The following is a 16,735-nucleotide window of genomic DNA, read 5'->3' as shown; positions in this document are numbered from 1 at the left end:
TTAATTCCGCTCTGCCTTACTTCCTGGCTCTATTGCCCCCAAGTTCAATACCCTTGTTATATGTAACTTTGCTTGCTTCGGCCTTTTGTTTGGTTACACTTGTTAATCCCCTAAGTTCCATGTAAACCGGCCTGATGTGAATTCCATTCGTGAAGTCCGGTATAGAAATATATATTAAATAAATAAATAAGGTATAGAAGCCCCTCGGCATCTCCCTCTTTGCTGAGAATTAGCCCTGAGGGAGTACAGGCAGCGCCCCCTCGGTATATTCTGTGTGTGTGTGCGGCCTGAACCCAGAACACAATCACTGCAATAGTTAGGGCTTAAATCGGGGAAAACCCTGGTGGCCATAAAGGAAGGCCAGCAATGCTTCAGCCTTGGACCCTCTCACCCATCCCTTTTATAAGAAATAGGTCAGGATCAGGGTAAATTCTGATTAAGCTGGAAGTTCAGTTGAGGAAAAAAAGGGGGGGGGGGGGGGCTGGGCTGGGCTCTACTTGCTTTCTTCACCAAAAAAAAAAAAAAAAGTATTTTGAGGCAGGGCAGTCTCACATTAACACAGTCGATGGCTGTTGAAAAGAAAGGACCAACTGGCCCTTCCAGTCTGCCCAGTTTTATGCTGCATACCCAGGCTGCCAGCCACATAGGCTTGGCCGCTGGAAGGATATATAATTGAGTTTTTTTCTTCCTCAGTGGTAGAGGAGCATACAAGGTCCAAAACTTAACCCAACAACCAGGTCCTCCCAGCAAACTTTGTAATAATTCAACAAGACCACTGCCCAAACATCTGGCCTCTTAGGTCCCCGTGGTCTTGCTGAATAGTACCAGGCAAGCACCAATCCATATGATTTCTGACAAGTGCTAGTCTGCAGGTGCCAACCTAGCTCCTCCCACTGCCTGCCCACTGTTAGGTCATCCTTTCACTATGTCCTTATCACCTCTCCCTCACCTTTGCTCCAGAGGGAGTGAAGGAAATGTTTATATCAGGGAAGCAGTTAACAAGCTATGTTAAATAAATATCATAGAATCTGATGGCATATAAGAATATTAGGTCCTCCCAGTCTGCCCAATTTCACTCCTGATGCAATGCCGTGGACTCCAGCTAATATTGGAGAAATTACTTTCCTGATAATTTTGTTTTCCTTAGTGTAAACAGATGGACTCAGGACCAATGGGATATGCTCCTCTGCCAGCAGATGGAGACAGAGATGGATTTCAAAGCTGATGTCACCCTAGAAACACCCCTGCAGAGACCTCAGCCCTTCAGTATTCTCTTCAAAAGCCACTGTGGACATACTATCGAAAAAACATGATTAAAAATTGATAACTTTAACTGTACTCAGCCAATCACAAAACACTGAACCCCAATAAAAATATAGATGCCCTGATCTAGGGACTGGATGACTGTTTACCTGTAATCTCTTGGAATCGATATCCACTGCCTGCTTCTTGTGCTGGGAGTGGCAAGGAGACATCATGAATATGTCCCGAGGAGTGATGTGAAATTCCAGCGCTTATCCTTCTCCTATGACCTCAAGTACCCATGTGTCCGAAGAAATCTCGACCCACCTCCGGTAGAAGAGGGACAGTCGACCCCCTATCTCCTCGTTCCGAGGGTGGGTCGTCAAAATTTCATTGAGGGGTTTGGGACAAACCTGAACCCGAGCTTGCCCTTCTCTTGGTCTGTCAACTACAAAAGGACAGACCTCCCAAAAGGCTGAGACCTCTTAAATGTTGAGTTTCTGTAGGGGCAAAAGTGTTGGGAGCCCCTGGATCGACCCTTCATGGGTGAGGCCCACCGTAACTGCTTTCTCTTATCTTCTGGGTAGCCAGGGTACTGGAGATTCGCCCCATTTCTTCCTCCTTCCCTTACTTTCCAATTCTTCCCTTGTTTCCCCTCCTCCCTCTCCCATTGTTATTTTTTCAATGATCAGCAAATGTTTAACTATCTGTATTCTGTTTGAATCTTGTAAACCGTTGTGATGGCTGCACCAAATGACGGGTATATAAAACTCAACAAATAAATAAATTTGCGGCCAGCTTTTCCAATTCACTTCCAAAAAGGAGTGATCCTTTAAAGGGCATCTTTCTAAGATTTGCCTTGGAAGTTGCATCTGCTGACTAATTCCGCAGCCATAGCTGTCTTCTGGCTGCCACCACTGAGGCCACTCCTCCGGCCAAAGTACGGACTAGATCCAAGCCTGCATCAGCTAAAAAGGCAGCGGCGGGTTCCATAAACACTCAGGAATTCACACCCAAGTCATCCACCTCCTGAGAGAGGAGTAGGCAAGAACGAGCTACCAGGGCACAACAAGAAGTAATCTGTAAGGTCCTTGCTACTGCTTCAAAGCCCTGTTTAAGGATAGACTCCATCTGTCTATCGTGTGCATCCTTTAAGGCCGCTCCTCCCTCCACTGGGATAGTTGTTCGCATAGAGACGGCACAGACCAGCGCATCCACTTTAGGAAAATGCAAAACGCTCTCTCACTGCCGGAGCCAGTGGGTATACAGCTTCTAACACTCGTCCACCTTTAAAACTTGCTTCTGGGGCATCTCATTCCAGGTCAATCAACTCCTGGATGGCTTTCAGTGCTGGAAAGTAGCACAAGGTTTTCTGTAGGGAAATCAGAATGGGATTCTTCTTTGGTACCGTCAGAGTCCATCCCAGGAATTCCCAGCATCTTCAGGGACTGGGAAACCAGGGCCAGCAATTTGTCTCTATGGAAAAACCGTAACATGGTCCAATATGGTTCTAAACCGGGGGAATTTCCCCATCTTCCAAGGAATCTGTCTCCTCCTATTCATCTATGCCGACTGAGTCCCTGCCAGGGAGACCCTTGGTGAGGAGAGGCATGCCTCGAGGTCTGTTGATAGGACTGGGAGAGGGAAGGCTTATCGGCTAAGGCTCCGTCCAGACAGGGGCAAGTAAGGTAGCAGACTGTGCCTGTACGAAGGCTTGAAGGCCTGGAAAAATTCCGCCCAAGAGGGTCCATGCCTAGCTGAGGAGATAATGTGTTAGGTGCCACCGAATTTCTTTTTCCCATGGATGACCCAGTCCTGGGGGTACTCAGATCCGGGGTACTTCCAGTTAAAGCTATGCCTAACCCATCCTCTGAATGAAAGGAGCCAGGCTTAGCAACTCTCCCTGGGCTTCCTCACAGTGCTGACATAAGTTGGAATCCAGGTTGGAAGTCCTAATATGACAAGCAGCACAGAGAGAAAGGTGCTTATGTTTCTTGGCTGCTGGAGCCATTGGTGTGTGTTCTGTCGGCTCGTGCTTAAAATGTTATGTGCACGCACAGCCCATGCACCTGGCATTACCTGTATTCTGCGCTTAGTAAGTTATGTGCGTATGTACACGCGTGACGTTATGCATACAGCGCGTTCGCAGAGCCGATGCACTGCGCATACCAATGTTCTATGGAGGGCAATATGGCACACACAATGATGTGCGTAAGATGGCACCGCTGCGGCCTACCACGCGGTGTGCCGCAAGCCACTCAACCCGCTCAGAAGCCCACTTACCCTTACCCCAACGGAATAGGGACGAAATCAGTGTGGCATGCCGAGCAAGGAAACCAGAGGAAGTCTTACCGAAACACTTCCAAATGTCTCTGAATTGGGTGTCTCTTTTTTTTTTTTTTTTTTAAACTTACCTGGGCTCAGCACTTACCTGCTGAGTACAGAGAAGGTCTCCGGCTGTGGGGGGGGGGGGGGGGGTGAGAGGGCTTTGGCTGTCACCATTGTGCTCTGCTTCATGCAACGCTACCTTTTAGCTGTTTAAGCAGCAAAGTCCACACCAGGAACCAGCTACCAGACCAAGGCACACCTTTGTGGGATCTCGGAAATCGCCTCAGAAATTCTCAACTGGTAGAATGACCTTTAGATATCACCACAGGAGACCGGGGTTCAATTTTTTTCTCCAATTTAAATATACAATTTCTCCTTCCAAAAAATATATAATCCCCATAGGGAAAGGTACATCCACCATCTGCTGGAGAAATACTGAAGGCCAAGGTCACTGCAGGGGTGTATCTAAGGTGATGTCAACTTTGAAATTTGATTCCGCGTCCATCTGCTGGCAGGGGAGCAGAGTCCATCTGGCTACATGCTAGGAAACTGGCTTTTCTCTCACTTCTTTGCAACCAGAGACCCTCTATGCTTATCCCAAGTTTTCTTGAATTCAGTTACTGTTTTCATCTCCACTGCCTCCCCTGCACCCACCACCCCTTACCTGAACAAATATTCTTTAATGTTACTCCTGAGTCGACCCCTTTGGAGCCTCAAACAATGAACTCTTGTTCTAGAGCATTCTTTCCTCTGAAAATGAATTGCTTCTCGTACATTTAGACTTTTCAGGTATTTGAATGTCTCTATCATATCTCCCTGTCTCTGGACTAACTTGTGTCATTCATTGTATTCCTGTATCTGACTTATCTATTCAGCTTATACAAAACTATTTGTCAGTGCTACATTAAAATACAATTACAATATAATAATATGAATAAACTCTTTAAAATATAGGTTTTACTGTGCATTACCTTTGAGTCACCTTCGTGCAACTGGACTTCAGAAGCTGAGGCCTCAAAGTCGTGGATGGGAAGGGTACTCAGCCAGCTCTGCAAGGACTTCTCCTCCACCTCAGTTTTAATAATGGTGGGATAGATATGCTGCTCCTTGAAGGCAGTGATCTTCTGCTCCTCTGCGCCCCACTCCAATGCTTCATGAAACCCGTCGCCACCAAACCGCTTGTTGTACTTCTCAAAGTGGACACGCTCCAGGACCAGGCCGAGCCCTGGAGCTTTGGGGATATCCACCTTCTCCTCTCCCCAACTACGCTCCATAATGGAGTCTGGCGCATAACCCTTCACCACTGCAATCACCAGCCCAATCATCTTCCGGATCTGGTGCATCATGAAGCTCTGGCCTTTCACCTTTATCTCGGCAAACTCCAGGCCTTCTCTCATGAATGGATCCTCGCAGCGTGCCTCCATGATGTAGCGCTTGGCACTGGGGTCTCGCGGACCCTTCTGGGAAGTGAAGTTATGGAAGCTGCGAGTCCCCTGGTAGCAGGCCAGAAGCCCGTTGACTCTCTTCAGGGTCTCTCCGCTCAGTCTGTATGTCTCATCCTGAGCATCAGAGTCTTTGTGGGCAAAGGCAAACGTAGGCAGCATGTACAAATAGGTGCGCGCATCGCATTTATTCTTGGAGTTGAACCCACCAGTGACTCTCTTTAGTCCTTAGAAGAGTAAAACAGTCATTAATAAAAACCAAAAACAAATTAATTACTCTCAGATGATTTCTCATTACAAGTTCTATGGCAAACCACTGTCACTCATTATAATATTTTATACTGGAGAAATTACTTACCTGATAATTTCATTTTCCTTAGTGTAGACAGATGGTCTCAGGACCAATGGGTTATGTGCTCCCCTTCTAGCAGATGGAGTCAGGTTTCAAAGCTGATGTCACACTAGATTTATCCCTGCAGTGACTTCAACCATTCAGCATTCTCTTCAAAAGCTATTGTGGACATACTATTGAAAAACTTGAATACAATTTAATAACTTGATTAAAACTGGTGAACGTAACTGAACTCAACCAAACATAAGCGCTGAATCCCAGCAATATTACAGATGCCCAGATCTAGAGATAGGGTGATGGCTTACCCGTAACCTCTTTGGAAGCGTGATTCATGTGCGATTCCTTAGCACTGTTCATGGGCAGTCATGGACGGGATGCTGAGTCCATCTATCTACACTAAGGAAAACAAAATTATCAGGTATGTAATTTCTCCATTTCCTAGAGTGTAGCCAGATGGACTCAGGACCAATAGGATGTACCAAAAGCTACTCCCAAATGGGGCGGGAGGCTACCCGTGGTCCGGTTAGCACCACCCTAGCAAAGGCTGCATCTTCTTGTGCTTGGACGTCCTGTACAAGGAAGACCATGTCGCTGCTCGACAGATGTTGACAGGAGACAGTAGTTTAGCTTCCGCCCAGGATACTGCCTGGGCCCTAGTGGATTGAGCTTTAACCTGAAGGCATAAAGGCTTCCCTGTCTCTATATAAGCTTCCATAATCACTTCCTTGATCCAGCGAGCTATGGTAGCTCACGAAGCTGCTTCGCCTTGTTTCCTTCCACCATGAAAAACCATCAAGTGGTCCATCTTGCGCACCGGTTCTGTACATTCTAGATAATATACTAACAGCCTACTGACATTTAAGTGGCGTAGGAGGCGGTAGTCTTCCGAGTCCTTGCAACTATCTAGGGACGGTAAGGAAATGGAGTTTCACCTGAACCAGTCTGAGACTACCTTTGGCAAGGAAGGAAGGGACAGTGTGAAGCTGCAACGTTCCTGGAGTCAACCGGAGGTACGGCTCCTGACATGACAGCGCCTGTAGTTCAGAGATGTGACGAGCCGAACATATCACCAACAAGAATACAGTCTTCAGCATTAACAGGTGTAGAAAGAAGAGCGCAGTGGCTGAAAGGAAGGCCCTGCTAAGAAGTCCAATACTAGATTGAGGTTCCATAGGGGGACCGGCCACTTAAAGGGAGGTCGGAGGTGTCGACAGGCGGGCTCGGTTCACCTCGCCTCTGAAAACAGGAGAGAGCACCAACTAGACCTTCAAGGAGTTGAGGGACAGTCCTTTGTTCAGGCCTTCCTGAATCATGGGGATCTTGGTCGTCCGAGGAGGCACCCCACATTCCTCGCACCAGGCCTCAAATAGTCTCCAGATCCGCACGTACACCAGAGACGTTGAGAACTTCTGCGCATGGAGCAAGGTGACGATTACAGCCGCCAAATATCCACTCTTTGTCAAGTGAGCCCTCTCAAGGGCCAGACTGTAAGACAAAACAGAGTTGGGTCCTTACGAAGGATCGGACCCTGTTGGAGTAGGTCCCTCAGCAGGGGGGGGGGGAGGCATAGGGGGCTTTCCACCAGAAGCCTCCACATGTCTGCATACCATAGGCTTCTGGGCCAATCCAGAGCCACCAGAAGGACTAACTTTCTGTGGCATTTGATCTTGCAAATGACCTTGCCCAGCAGAGGGAAGGCGTACAGTAAGTCTTCCTCTGGCCAGGTCTGGACAAGGGGATCGATCCCCTTGGAAGCGTTGATCTCTTCTGCGCCTGAAGAATTGGGGGACCTTTGCATTGAGAGATGTGGCCAGTAGGTCGATGAATGGGAGGCCCCAGCGATCTACTAGGAGCTGGAAGGCTCTGGTCGACAACACCCATTCCCCTGGATCCAGACTCTCCCTGCTGAGAAAGTCTGCTCAGATTATATTTTTTCCCATGATGTGGAAGGCCGAAATCCCTTGTAGATTTAACTCCACCCATTCCATAAGGGGGTCTTATCTCTAGAGACACTTAATAGCTTTTGGTTCCTCCCTGGTGGTTGATGTAGGCTACCGTTGTTGCGTTGTCTGACATCACGCAGACTGCTTATCCCTGGAGCCTGTGGCTGACTTGCACACACGCTAATCTGACAGCTCGGGCTTCCAGGCGGTTTATGTTCCAGCGCGCTTCTTGGTCCATCGTCCCTGGGTTGTCAGTTCCTGACAGTGGGCTCCCCACCCTCGGAGGCTCGCGTCCCTCATGAGGACTAGCCAATTCGGTGGGGACTGGCTTACACCCTTGCTTAGCTGCACTTCCTGTAGCCATCACTGGAGCCAAGAACATACTTCCATCGGTAGGTGGAGGCGAATCGAGTAGTCTTGAGACAGTTGGTTCCAACGTGACAGCAGGGAGTGTTGGAGTGGCCATGTGTGCCCTCGCCCACAGTACTACCTCCAAGGTTGACGCCATCAGGCCGAGGACCTGGAGATAGCTCCACACCCTGGGGCGCATGCTGTTAGTCAACAACGCCCTTGGCATATCAGTTTCCTTATCCTCGAGAGAAGGAGGAAGACCTTGTCCTGCTTGGTGTCGAACTGAACTCCCAGGTACTCTAAGGACTGGGAGGGTTTGAGATTGCTCTTGTCCATATTCATGACCCAACCGAGTTCCTGAAGCAGGAACCTGACACTGCTGGTCACCTGGAGGCTCTCTTCCATGACTTTGCCCTGATCAGCCAGTCGTCTAAGTAAGGGTGCACCAGGATCTCTTCTTTCCTCAGTGCCGCCGCTATGATCACCATAATTTTGGAGAATCTTCTGGGGGCGGTTGCCAGGCCAAAGGGCAACACCCAGGACTGATAATGGGGGCCCCATACCGCAAAGCATAGGAAACGCTGGTGGTCTTGATGGATTTGAATATGAAAGTAGACCTCTGAGAGGTCCAGGGATGTTAAGAACTCTCGCAGTTGTACGGCCATTTTGACGGTGCAAAGAGTTTCCATGCGGAAGTGAATTACCTGCAGATGACAACTGATGCTCTTGAGATCCAGGATGGGGCAAAATTACCCCTCCTTCTTGGGAACGATGAAATAGATCAAATAACGCCCCATATTTTCCTGGGGTATAGGTACTGGGGTTATAGCTCTCAAACTAAGAAGCCTTATCAACGTGGATTCCACTGCCAGTTTTTTGTGCTGGGAGTGGCAAGGTGACATCATGAACATATCCTGAGGGATGCTGTGAAATTCTAGAACGTATCATTCTCGGATGATGTCCAGTACCCATTTGTCCGACGTGATCTCGACCCACCTCTGATAGAAGAGGGATGGTCGGCCCTCTATCTCCTCATTCCGTGGATGGGTCGGCCAAACTTCATTGGGAAGTTCGGGTCGAACCAGTTCCTCTTTTTGGTTGTCAGCTCCGTAAGGACTGAGACCTTCCTGAGGGCTGAGATATCTGAAATGAGTTTCTGTAGGGCCGGATGTGCTGGGAGCCCCTAGCCCGACCCCTCATGGGTGAGGGATGCTGTGACCTCTTTTTCTTATCTTCCGGTAGCTGAGGCACTGGAGATTCACTGGCTAGCTTTTCCAATTTGTTTCCGAATAGAAAGGATCCCTTAAAGGGCATCTTTTGTGAGGTTTGCCTTAGAGGTCACATCCGCTGTCCAATTTTGAGGCCATAGCTGTCTTCTGGCCGAGGTACGCACTAGGTCAGAGCTTGCATCCACTAGGAAGGCCACAGCAGGCTCCATCGCCTCTCTGGGATGTGACACTGAGCTATCTGTCTCGAGAGAGAGAGAAGCAGACATGAACGAGCCACCAGGGCACCAACAAGAAGCAATCTGCAGTGTCATTGCTGTCGCGTCAAAGGCTTGCTTAAGGATGGGCTCCAATCGCCTATCGTGTGCATCCTTCAAGGCTGCTCCTCCCTCTACTGAGATAATTGTTTGCGTCGAGATGGGGCAGACCAGGGCATACACTTTCGGGAAATGCAGGTGTTCTTTGGCGGGTCCAAAGGGTTCAAGGCCTCTAAGGTCTGACCTCCTTTAAAAGTGGCTTCCAGGGCGGATCACTCCAGGTCAATCAACTCCCGAATGACTTCCAGCATCGAGAAATAGCAAGAGGCTTTCCATAGAGACACCAGGATGGGATTCCTCTTTGGTTGCAACATAGGGTCCATGCCGAGAAATCACAGAGTCTTCAGGGTCTGGGAGACCAGGGCCGGCAATTCATCTCTGTGGAAAAACCAGAGCATGGTCCTGTATGGCTCCAGGCCTGGGGGGGATTTCCCTGTTCTCCAATGATTCTGCATCACCATCGTTGTCCGTGGTGACTGGGTCCCTGTCAGGGATACTCTTACTGAGGGGAGGCATGTCCCGAGGCACGATGATAGAGCTGGAAGGATAAGACCTCTGACTGGGAAGGGCCAGGCTTGGAGAACTTCTGGGAGTCCAGCCCTCCCTGGGCCTCCTCGCAGTGCTGACTCAGAAGGATTCTAGGTCAGACTGTGTAGCCCTAACATGGCAGGTAGCACAAAGGGAGTGTTGCTTGTGCTTCTTTGTTGCCAGAGCCACTGTAAGTTGTGCGTTCAGCTGGTTAGCACCCGAGCTTGAGCGCGCTCAAATCCTCCCTGATGCACGTTAAGGATAAGTGTCCGGTTGTGCGCGAATGTATGCGTATACTTATGCGCGCAGGTATGCACATTGTTATGCACACAGAAGTGCGTGCACTTTTGTGCGCATTAGGCGCACAACAGGGCCAGCCCGCATCGCAAGTACAGACTGTCAATTGGGGAAAATGGTGCTGCACCAAACCGCGCACAAGATTGCACCGCTGCAGCCTGCCACATGGATTGCACAGCAAATCTGAAGCGAAGCCACTCAGAAACCCCCTTCCCTTGCCCTACCGGGGGGGGGGGGGGGGGGTGGCAGGAAAGTTGTCAGTATGGCACGCCGAGCAAGGAGACCAGAGCAAAGACTTACCAAAGCCCTTCCATGTCTCTGAATCTGAGGAGTTCTTCTTTACTTACCTGATCTCAGTGTTTACCGGCTGAGTATAAAGACTGTCTCCGGCTGTGCGGGGAGAGGGCTTTGGCAGTCATCGCCGCGCTCAACTTCCTGCACCCACTGCCTTTCAGCTGCTTCAGCAGCAAAGTCCATGCCGAGAACAGACTACCGGACCAAGGCAAACCTCTGAGGGATCTCAGAAATCGCCTCAGGAATTCTCAACTGGGGCACGGACCATTAGGTATCACCGCAGGAGAGTAGGGCTCGATCATTCTCCAATTTAACGGTAAAATTTAAAGGTAAAATTTCCTCTTCTAAAGAGTACGGTGTTCCCGATAAGGAATGCACAATCCACATCTGCTAAGAGAAGGAGAAATACTGGATGGCTGAGGTCACTGCAGGAGTGTATCTAGGGTGACGTCAGCTTTGAAACCTGACTCAGTCTCCATCTGCTAGTAGGGGAGCACATAACCCATTGGTCCTGAGTCCATCTGGCTACACGCTAGGAAACTTTCCTTATGGATATTGTTCAGTGTTTTAATTCAGAAGGCTCCGTATCTTTTTCACACCTCCCCTAACTAATGCTACCCCCGAAAATACTGTACATCAGCAACAGAACAATTTATAGAAAATGTCTCACAGGGTACATGACAATAAGTCTCTGGCAGGACACCAGCAGCCCCTCATTAACACTATCTCTGTTGCCAAATGATAGAAAAGCAGTGGCAGAAAGAGTATTCCTTCCTGTGGCAATCTGCAGTACTTGCACAGGTTGTACATGCACACACGCTCAGAGCAAAGCTACAGGAGCACGCACACCCACAGCAAAATTACAGGCACACACATACACACACGAGAAATATATTTCTTACCCAGAATTCTGATATGTGAAGGAAGGTAATCATTGATTTTTTCCACAATGTTATCTATTAGCCAAACCTTCAGTGACACAATCTGGCCAGCTGCAGAAACCCCCTGTACGAATACAAAATGGTACACAGCACAAACCAATTCTCATCATATATATTATGCAATTGGCTGATGTCAAGGAAAGGACTGGCGGGTGATGTGTGAGTAACAGCAGCAAAGGGAGGCTGGAGGGAAGGAGGGAGGAGAGAGGATAAGGCAGGGTCCGCAATGGAAGATTTGGGAGCTAGGATGAGGCAGTAGCAGCGGACAGAGGCCGCTTTAGGAGGCGGCAGATGCAGCAGCCAGCCGAGGCCCAGACAGGAGGCAGCAGCAGCAGTAACTGATGGAAGTCTAGATAGGAGATGATGGTAGTGGGTGCAGCGGTAGCATACAGAGGCCCAGAAAGGAGAAGGTGGTGGTGGCAGCAGCAGTAGATAGGGGGGGGGGGGGGGGGGGGGGGGGGGGGGGAAGAGACAGCAGTGAGAGCTTTTTCTTTTCAGCACGCCTTTTCATATTTGTTGGGTTTATAGCTCAGATAGTGATGCTTTTTAAAGTATCTGGGTCTTATATGTTATGTGCACTGTAGTCTTGTTTCTACTATTTGATTTTATGCGATTGTTTCTTGTGTATTTTTTAACCTGCCAGGAGCAAGTATGTTGGACTGACAGGCAAAAAATGTTCATAAATAGATTTACAATAAGATGGAGGAAGTACTTACCTGATAATTTTGTTTTCCTTAGTGTAGACAGATGGACACAGGACCAGTGGGTTTATGCTCCCCTGCCAGCAGTTGGCGAGCAAGCTGACGTCACAGTATATATAGCCCTGCAGTGACCCCAGCCTGACAGTATTCTCTTCAAAACCAACTGCGGACAGAGTAGCAAAAATCTTAATTAAAAACAGCTAACCAGAACTGTATACAACCAACCATAAACACTGACCTCATGTAAGATTCTAGGTACCCCAAGCTAGGGACTGGATGAACACTTACCAGTAATCCCTTGGGACCCAGAGCCCCAAAGGAAGACTATTGACACACTCATGCGGCAGCCGAGGGTAGGAAGCTGAGTCCGTCTATACTAAGGAAAACATGGGTACACGTCCCACACAGAAACCTTCTATCAGCAAACAAAGCACTCTTAACCATTCCATCAGTCAAAACAGCAAGACTAACCCAAGTGAGAGAAAGGGCCCTATCTTTGGCAGTACACAGTTGTAACACCCCGGGAGTCACCCAAAGAAACAACTCCCAAAAAGACAAGACCTGCAGCTCAGAGATTCGATGCGCTAAACATATAGCCACCAGGAACAGTCTTCAAGGTTAACAACTGCAACGTAGGGCCCCCCAAAGATCCAGCACCAAGTTAAGACTCCACAATGGAACCGGTAACCTCAAGGGAGGCCTAAGATGCTTCACTCCCTTCAAAAAAAACAGGCCACATCAGGATGAGACGGCAAGGAAACACCATTCACCAGGCCTCTGAAACAGGCAAGAGCTGCAACCTGCACCTTCAAGGAATTAAGGGCCAATCTTTTATTCAACCCATCCTACAAAAAATCCAGAATGAGCGGGATCTTAACTGAAGGAGGAAGAACACCTCGCTCCTCACACCAGGCCTCAAAAACTCTCCAAACCCGCACATAAGCCAAGGAAGTAGAGAACTTGCAAGGGCGGAGTAAGGTGGTAATCACTACAGAGGAATAACTACACCTTAACAGGCAAGCCCTCTCAAGGGACAAACCATAAGACAGAACCAAGTCGATTCCTCGTAAAGAACCAGTCCCTGCTGTAACAGAGCCATGTGCGGCAGAAGGCGAAGGGGAGTTTCCGCCAGGAGTCTTCGCAAATCTGCATACCACAGACACCTGGGCCAGTCCGGCACCACCAGGAGTACTAGCCTTCTGTAGCCTTCAATCTTGCAGATTATCCTGCCGAGCAAGTGCCATGGAGGAAAGGCATAAAGTAATCTGTCTTCCGTCCAGACCTGTACAAGAGCGTCTATTCCCAGGGACCATGGATCTCTCCTGTGACTATAGAATCGAGGAACCTTCGCCTTAGGAGAAGTCACCAGCAGGTCTAGGAATGGAAGGTCCCAGCAATCTACAATCAGCTAAAATGCCTCAGCTGACAACACCCACTCTCCTGGATCCAGACTCTCTCTGCTGAGAAAGTCCGTGCTTACATTGTCTTTTTCTGCAATGTGAGAGGCAGAGATCATCTGCAGATGACCTTCCGCCCAATCCATAAACTGCAACACTTGCTGGCTCTTGGTTCCTCCCTGGTGAGTGATATAGGCCACCATCATCATGTTGTCAGACATCATGCGAATCGCTTGATCCTGCAGCCTATGGCTGAACTGCAAGCATGCCAGCCGTACTGCCCGGGCTTCCAGGAGATAGAGTCCCGCTGGAACATCATCGACATTCCAACACCCTTGGGCCATTAACTCCAGAGAGAGTGAGCTCTCCAACCGTGGAGACTTGCATCTGTCATGAGTACCAACCAGGTCGAAGAGGACAAGGGAACTCCCTTTCTCAGATTATCCTCCTGCAACCACCATTGGAAGTGGGAGCAGATTTCCACCGGCAAGTGGAGTCGAACTGCATAGTCCTGAGATTGCAGGTTCCAACGAGACAGCAGAGAGTGCTGAAGAAGACGCATATGCGCCCTTGCTCATGGCACCATTTCCAGGGTAGCCGCCATCAAGCCGAGCACCTATAGGTAGGACCACACTGTCGGGCATATGGTATTCACCAACTGATGCTCTCGAGACATCAATTTCTGGATCCTAACTTCCGGAAGGAAAACTCTGTCCTGCCCCGTGTTGAACCGAACCCCCAGATACTCCGACTGGGATGGCTGAAGATTGCTCTCTGTCAGGTTCACCACCCAACCGAACTCCTGCAATAAGGAGATCACCTTGTATGTCACCAGGCAGCTCTCTTCCTGACACTTGGCTCGAATTAGCCAGTTGTCCAAAACAGGTGCACCAAGATCCCTTTCTTTTGCAAGGTCACCACTACTACCACCATAACATTGGAAAATGTTCTGGGACCTTTGGCTAGACCAAAGGGCAGCATCTGAAACCAATAATGGCACCCCAACACCGCAAAGCGTAGGAAGCATTGGTGTTCCAATTGGATGGGAATATGAAGGTAAGCCTCTGACAGATCCAAGGAGGTAAAGAATTCCCCCCAACTGCACCGCCATTATCACGGAGCGTAAGGTTTACATGTGAAAATGAGTCACCTTCAAATGATGGTTGACCCTCTTGAGATCCAGGATAGATGAAAGGAGCCCTCCTTCTTGGGCACAACAAAATAAATACAATATCGCCCCATACTTTCTTGGGACGTGGGCACCAGAACCACAGCTCTCACCCTGAGGAGCCTTTGAAGCATAAACTCAACTGCCTGCTTCTTCTGCGAGGGAGTGGCAAGGGGACATTATGAACACATATCCTGAGGAATACAGCAAAATTCCAGCACATATCCTTCTCTTACCACCTCCAGGACCCACTGGTCCGACGTGATCTCGACCCATCTCTGATAAGAGATAGAGAGACGTTCCCCTCTCTCTTGTTCCGGAAGGTGGGTCGACAAACCTTCATTGGGAAGCTCGGGAAGATCCGCCATCCAAGCCCGCTCCTCTCTTGGGCTGTCGGAGATGAAAAGACTGAGACCTACCGAAAGGCCAAGTCCGCTGAAAGGTCAACCCACCTGGAACCTCAGAGACGACCCCTCATATCAAAGGGGTGCTTTAACTGCTTCTTATCCTCCGGCAACCAAGGAACCAGAGACTCACCCCACTTACTGGCCAGTTTCTCCAACTCACTCCCAAACAAAAGCAAGCCTTTAAAGGGCATCTTGGTAAGATTAGCTTTGGCGGTTGCGTCAGCTGACCAATTGCACAACCAGAGTTGATGCCTGGCCACTATCACTGAAGTCACTCCTCTGGCCGAGGTACAGACCAAATCACAGCTGCGTCTGCTAAAAAGGCGACAGCAGACTCCATAACCGCTCTGGATTTCCCTCCAGACTCATCAACCTCCTGAGAGAGAAGCAGACAAGATTACGCTAGTAGGGCACAACAGGAAGCAATCTAAAGTCGTTGCCACCACCTCAAAGGCTTGCTTAAGAATAGCCTTAATCCTTCTATCATGTACATCCTTCAAGGCTGCTCCTCCCTCTACTGGGATAGTCGTCCACTTAGAGACGGCACATGCCAGTGCATCCACTTTGAGAAAATGCCAACGCTCTTCACAGCCGGATCCTGGGGATACAGGCCGTCCAATGCCTAATCTCCTCTAAAATTTGCCTCTGGGTCATCCCATTTGAGATCAATCAATTCTTGAATGGCATCCATCACAGGGAAAAAACAAGATGTTTTATGTAAGGAAACCAAAATGGGATTCTTCCTTGGCTCAGACATGGCATCCGAACCAGGGACACCCAGCTGTTTCAGAGTCTGGGAAATCTATGAAAGAACCACAACATGGTTCGACAGTTCCAGTTCTGGAGGAATTTCCCCATCTTCCAGGGAATCAGGATGTACCTCATCATCAGTGCCATCCAGATCCCTGTTGGGAACACCCACAGGGAGCTGAGGCGAGCTCCAGTTTCTAAGCATAGGACTGGAAGAGGGAGAAGCCACCGGCTGAGGGTCCAACCGGACAGGAATGGGGGAAGCGGAGGACTGCGCCTGAAGAAAGGCTTGTAAAAGCCTTGAAAAAATTCCACCCAAGAAAAGGCAGCTGGATCCAATCCAAGCCCAGAAGGAACTAGAGCTGGTTCCACAGAACTGCCCTCGCCTGCAGAGGAGCCAGTCAAGGGAGAACCAAGATCTGGCAACACCCCCCCCCCAGTCAAAACCGTGACTAACCCATCATCAGAATGAGAGGAGCCAGGCTTAGCAAAGTCCGAGGAAGAAAACTCTCCCTGAGCGTCTGTGCTGATACAAGTTAGAAGCCAGGTCAGGCTAAGAAGCCCTAATATTTCAGGCAACACAAATAGGAAGACGCTTAGGCTTCTTGCTTACCAGCACCATCACGGTGGTAAACGTGCATCTGAATGGTTCACACTCAAAAGGGGAATGTGCACAAAAAATAAGCACATAGAAAAAAGTGTGACAAGGCGTACACAGAACATGTATGCCAAGCTAAGCGTGTGAACAATGTACAATTTGTGCGCATAAAAATCGTGCCCAAAAACAGAGACTGTGCACACTGACGCCCTGTAGAGGGTAGCAGAGCACGCAAAAAAACGCTGCTGCGGCCTATCACATATCGTGCAAGAAAAAAGCCTAAACGTGGGGCCGGGTGGGGGGGGGGGGGGTCACTCTATCTGCCAGGCTGCCCAGTTCCCCCAACCCCAACAGGACCAGGAACGAACTTCAGTATGGCGCACTGAGCACAGAGACCAGAGTAAGTCCTGAAACCTCTCTGTCTCTGATTCAAAGGTAAAACTTTTTTTTTTT

The 16,735-nt window shown here is 49.2% G+C and overlaps 1 protein-coding gene across 2 annotated transcripts in view; it reads right to left on the bottom strand.

The window, feature by feature from the left end:
• PUS1 (pseudouridine synthase 1) overlaps positions 1-16,735 on the bottom strand; it is a 30,105-nt gene that overhangs the window by 9,151 nt on the left and 4,219 nt on the right. For both annotated transcript variants that reach the window (XM_029619372.1, XM_029619371.1), the window contains 2 exons: positions 11,223-11,325; positions 4,542-5,239 (listed from right to left, as the gene is read on the bottom strand). In XM_029619372.1, coding sequence (XP_029475232.1) covers positions 4,542-5,239; positions 11,223-11,325 — 801 coding nt within the window. The remainder of the gene's footprint in view (positions 1-4,541; positions 5,240-11,222; positions 11,326-16,735) is intronic.

The sequence above is a fragment of the Rhinatrema bivittatum genome, chromosome 11, assembly GCF_901001135.1.
Source record: "Rhinatrema bivittatum chromosome 11, aRhiBiv1.1, whole genome shotgun sequence".
Taxonomy (NCBI): Eukaryota; Metazoa; Chordata; class Amphibia; order Gymnophiona; family Rhinatrematidae; genus Rhinatrema; species Rhinatrema bivittatum.
The sequence above is the reverse complement of the archived record's forward strand: the minus strand, read 5'-3'. Positions and strand labels throughout refer to the sequence as shown.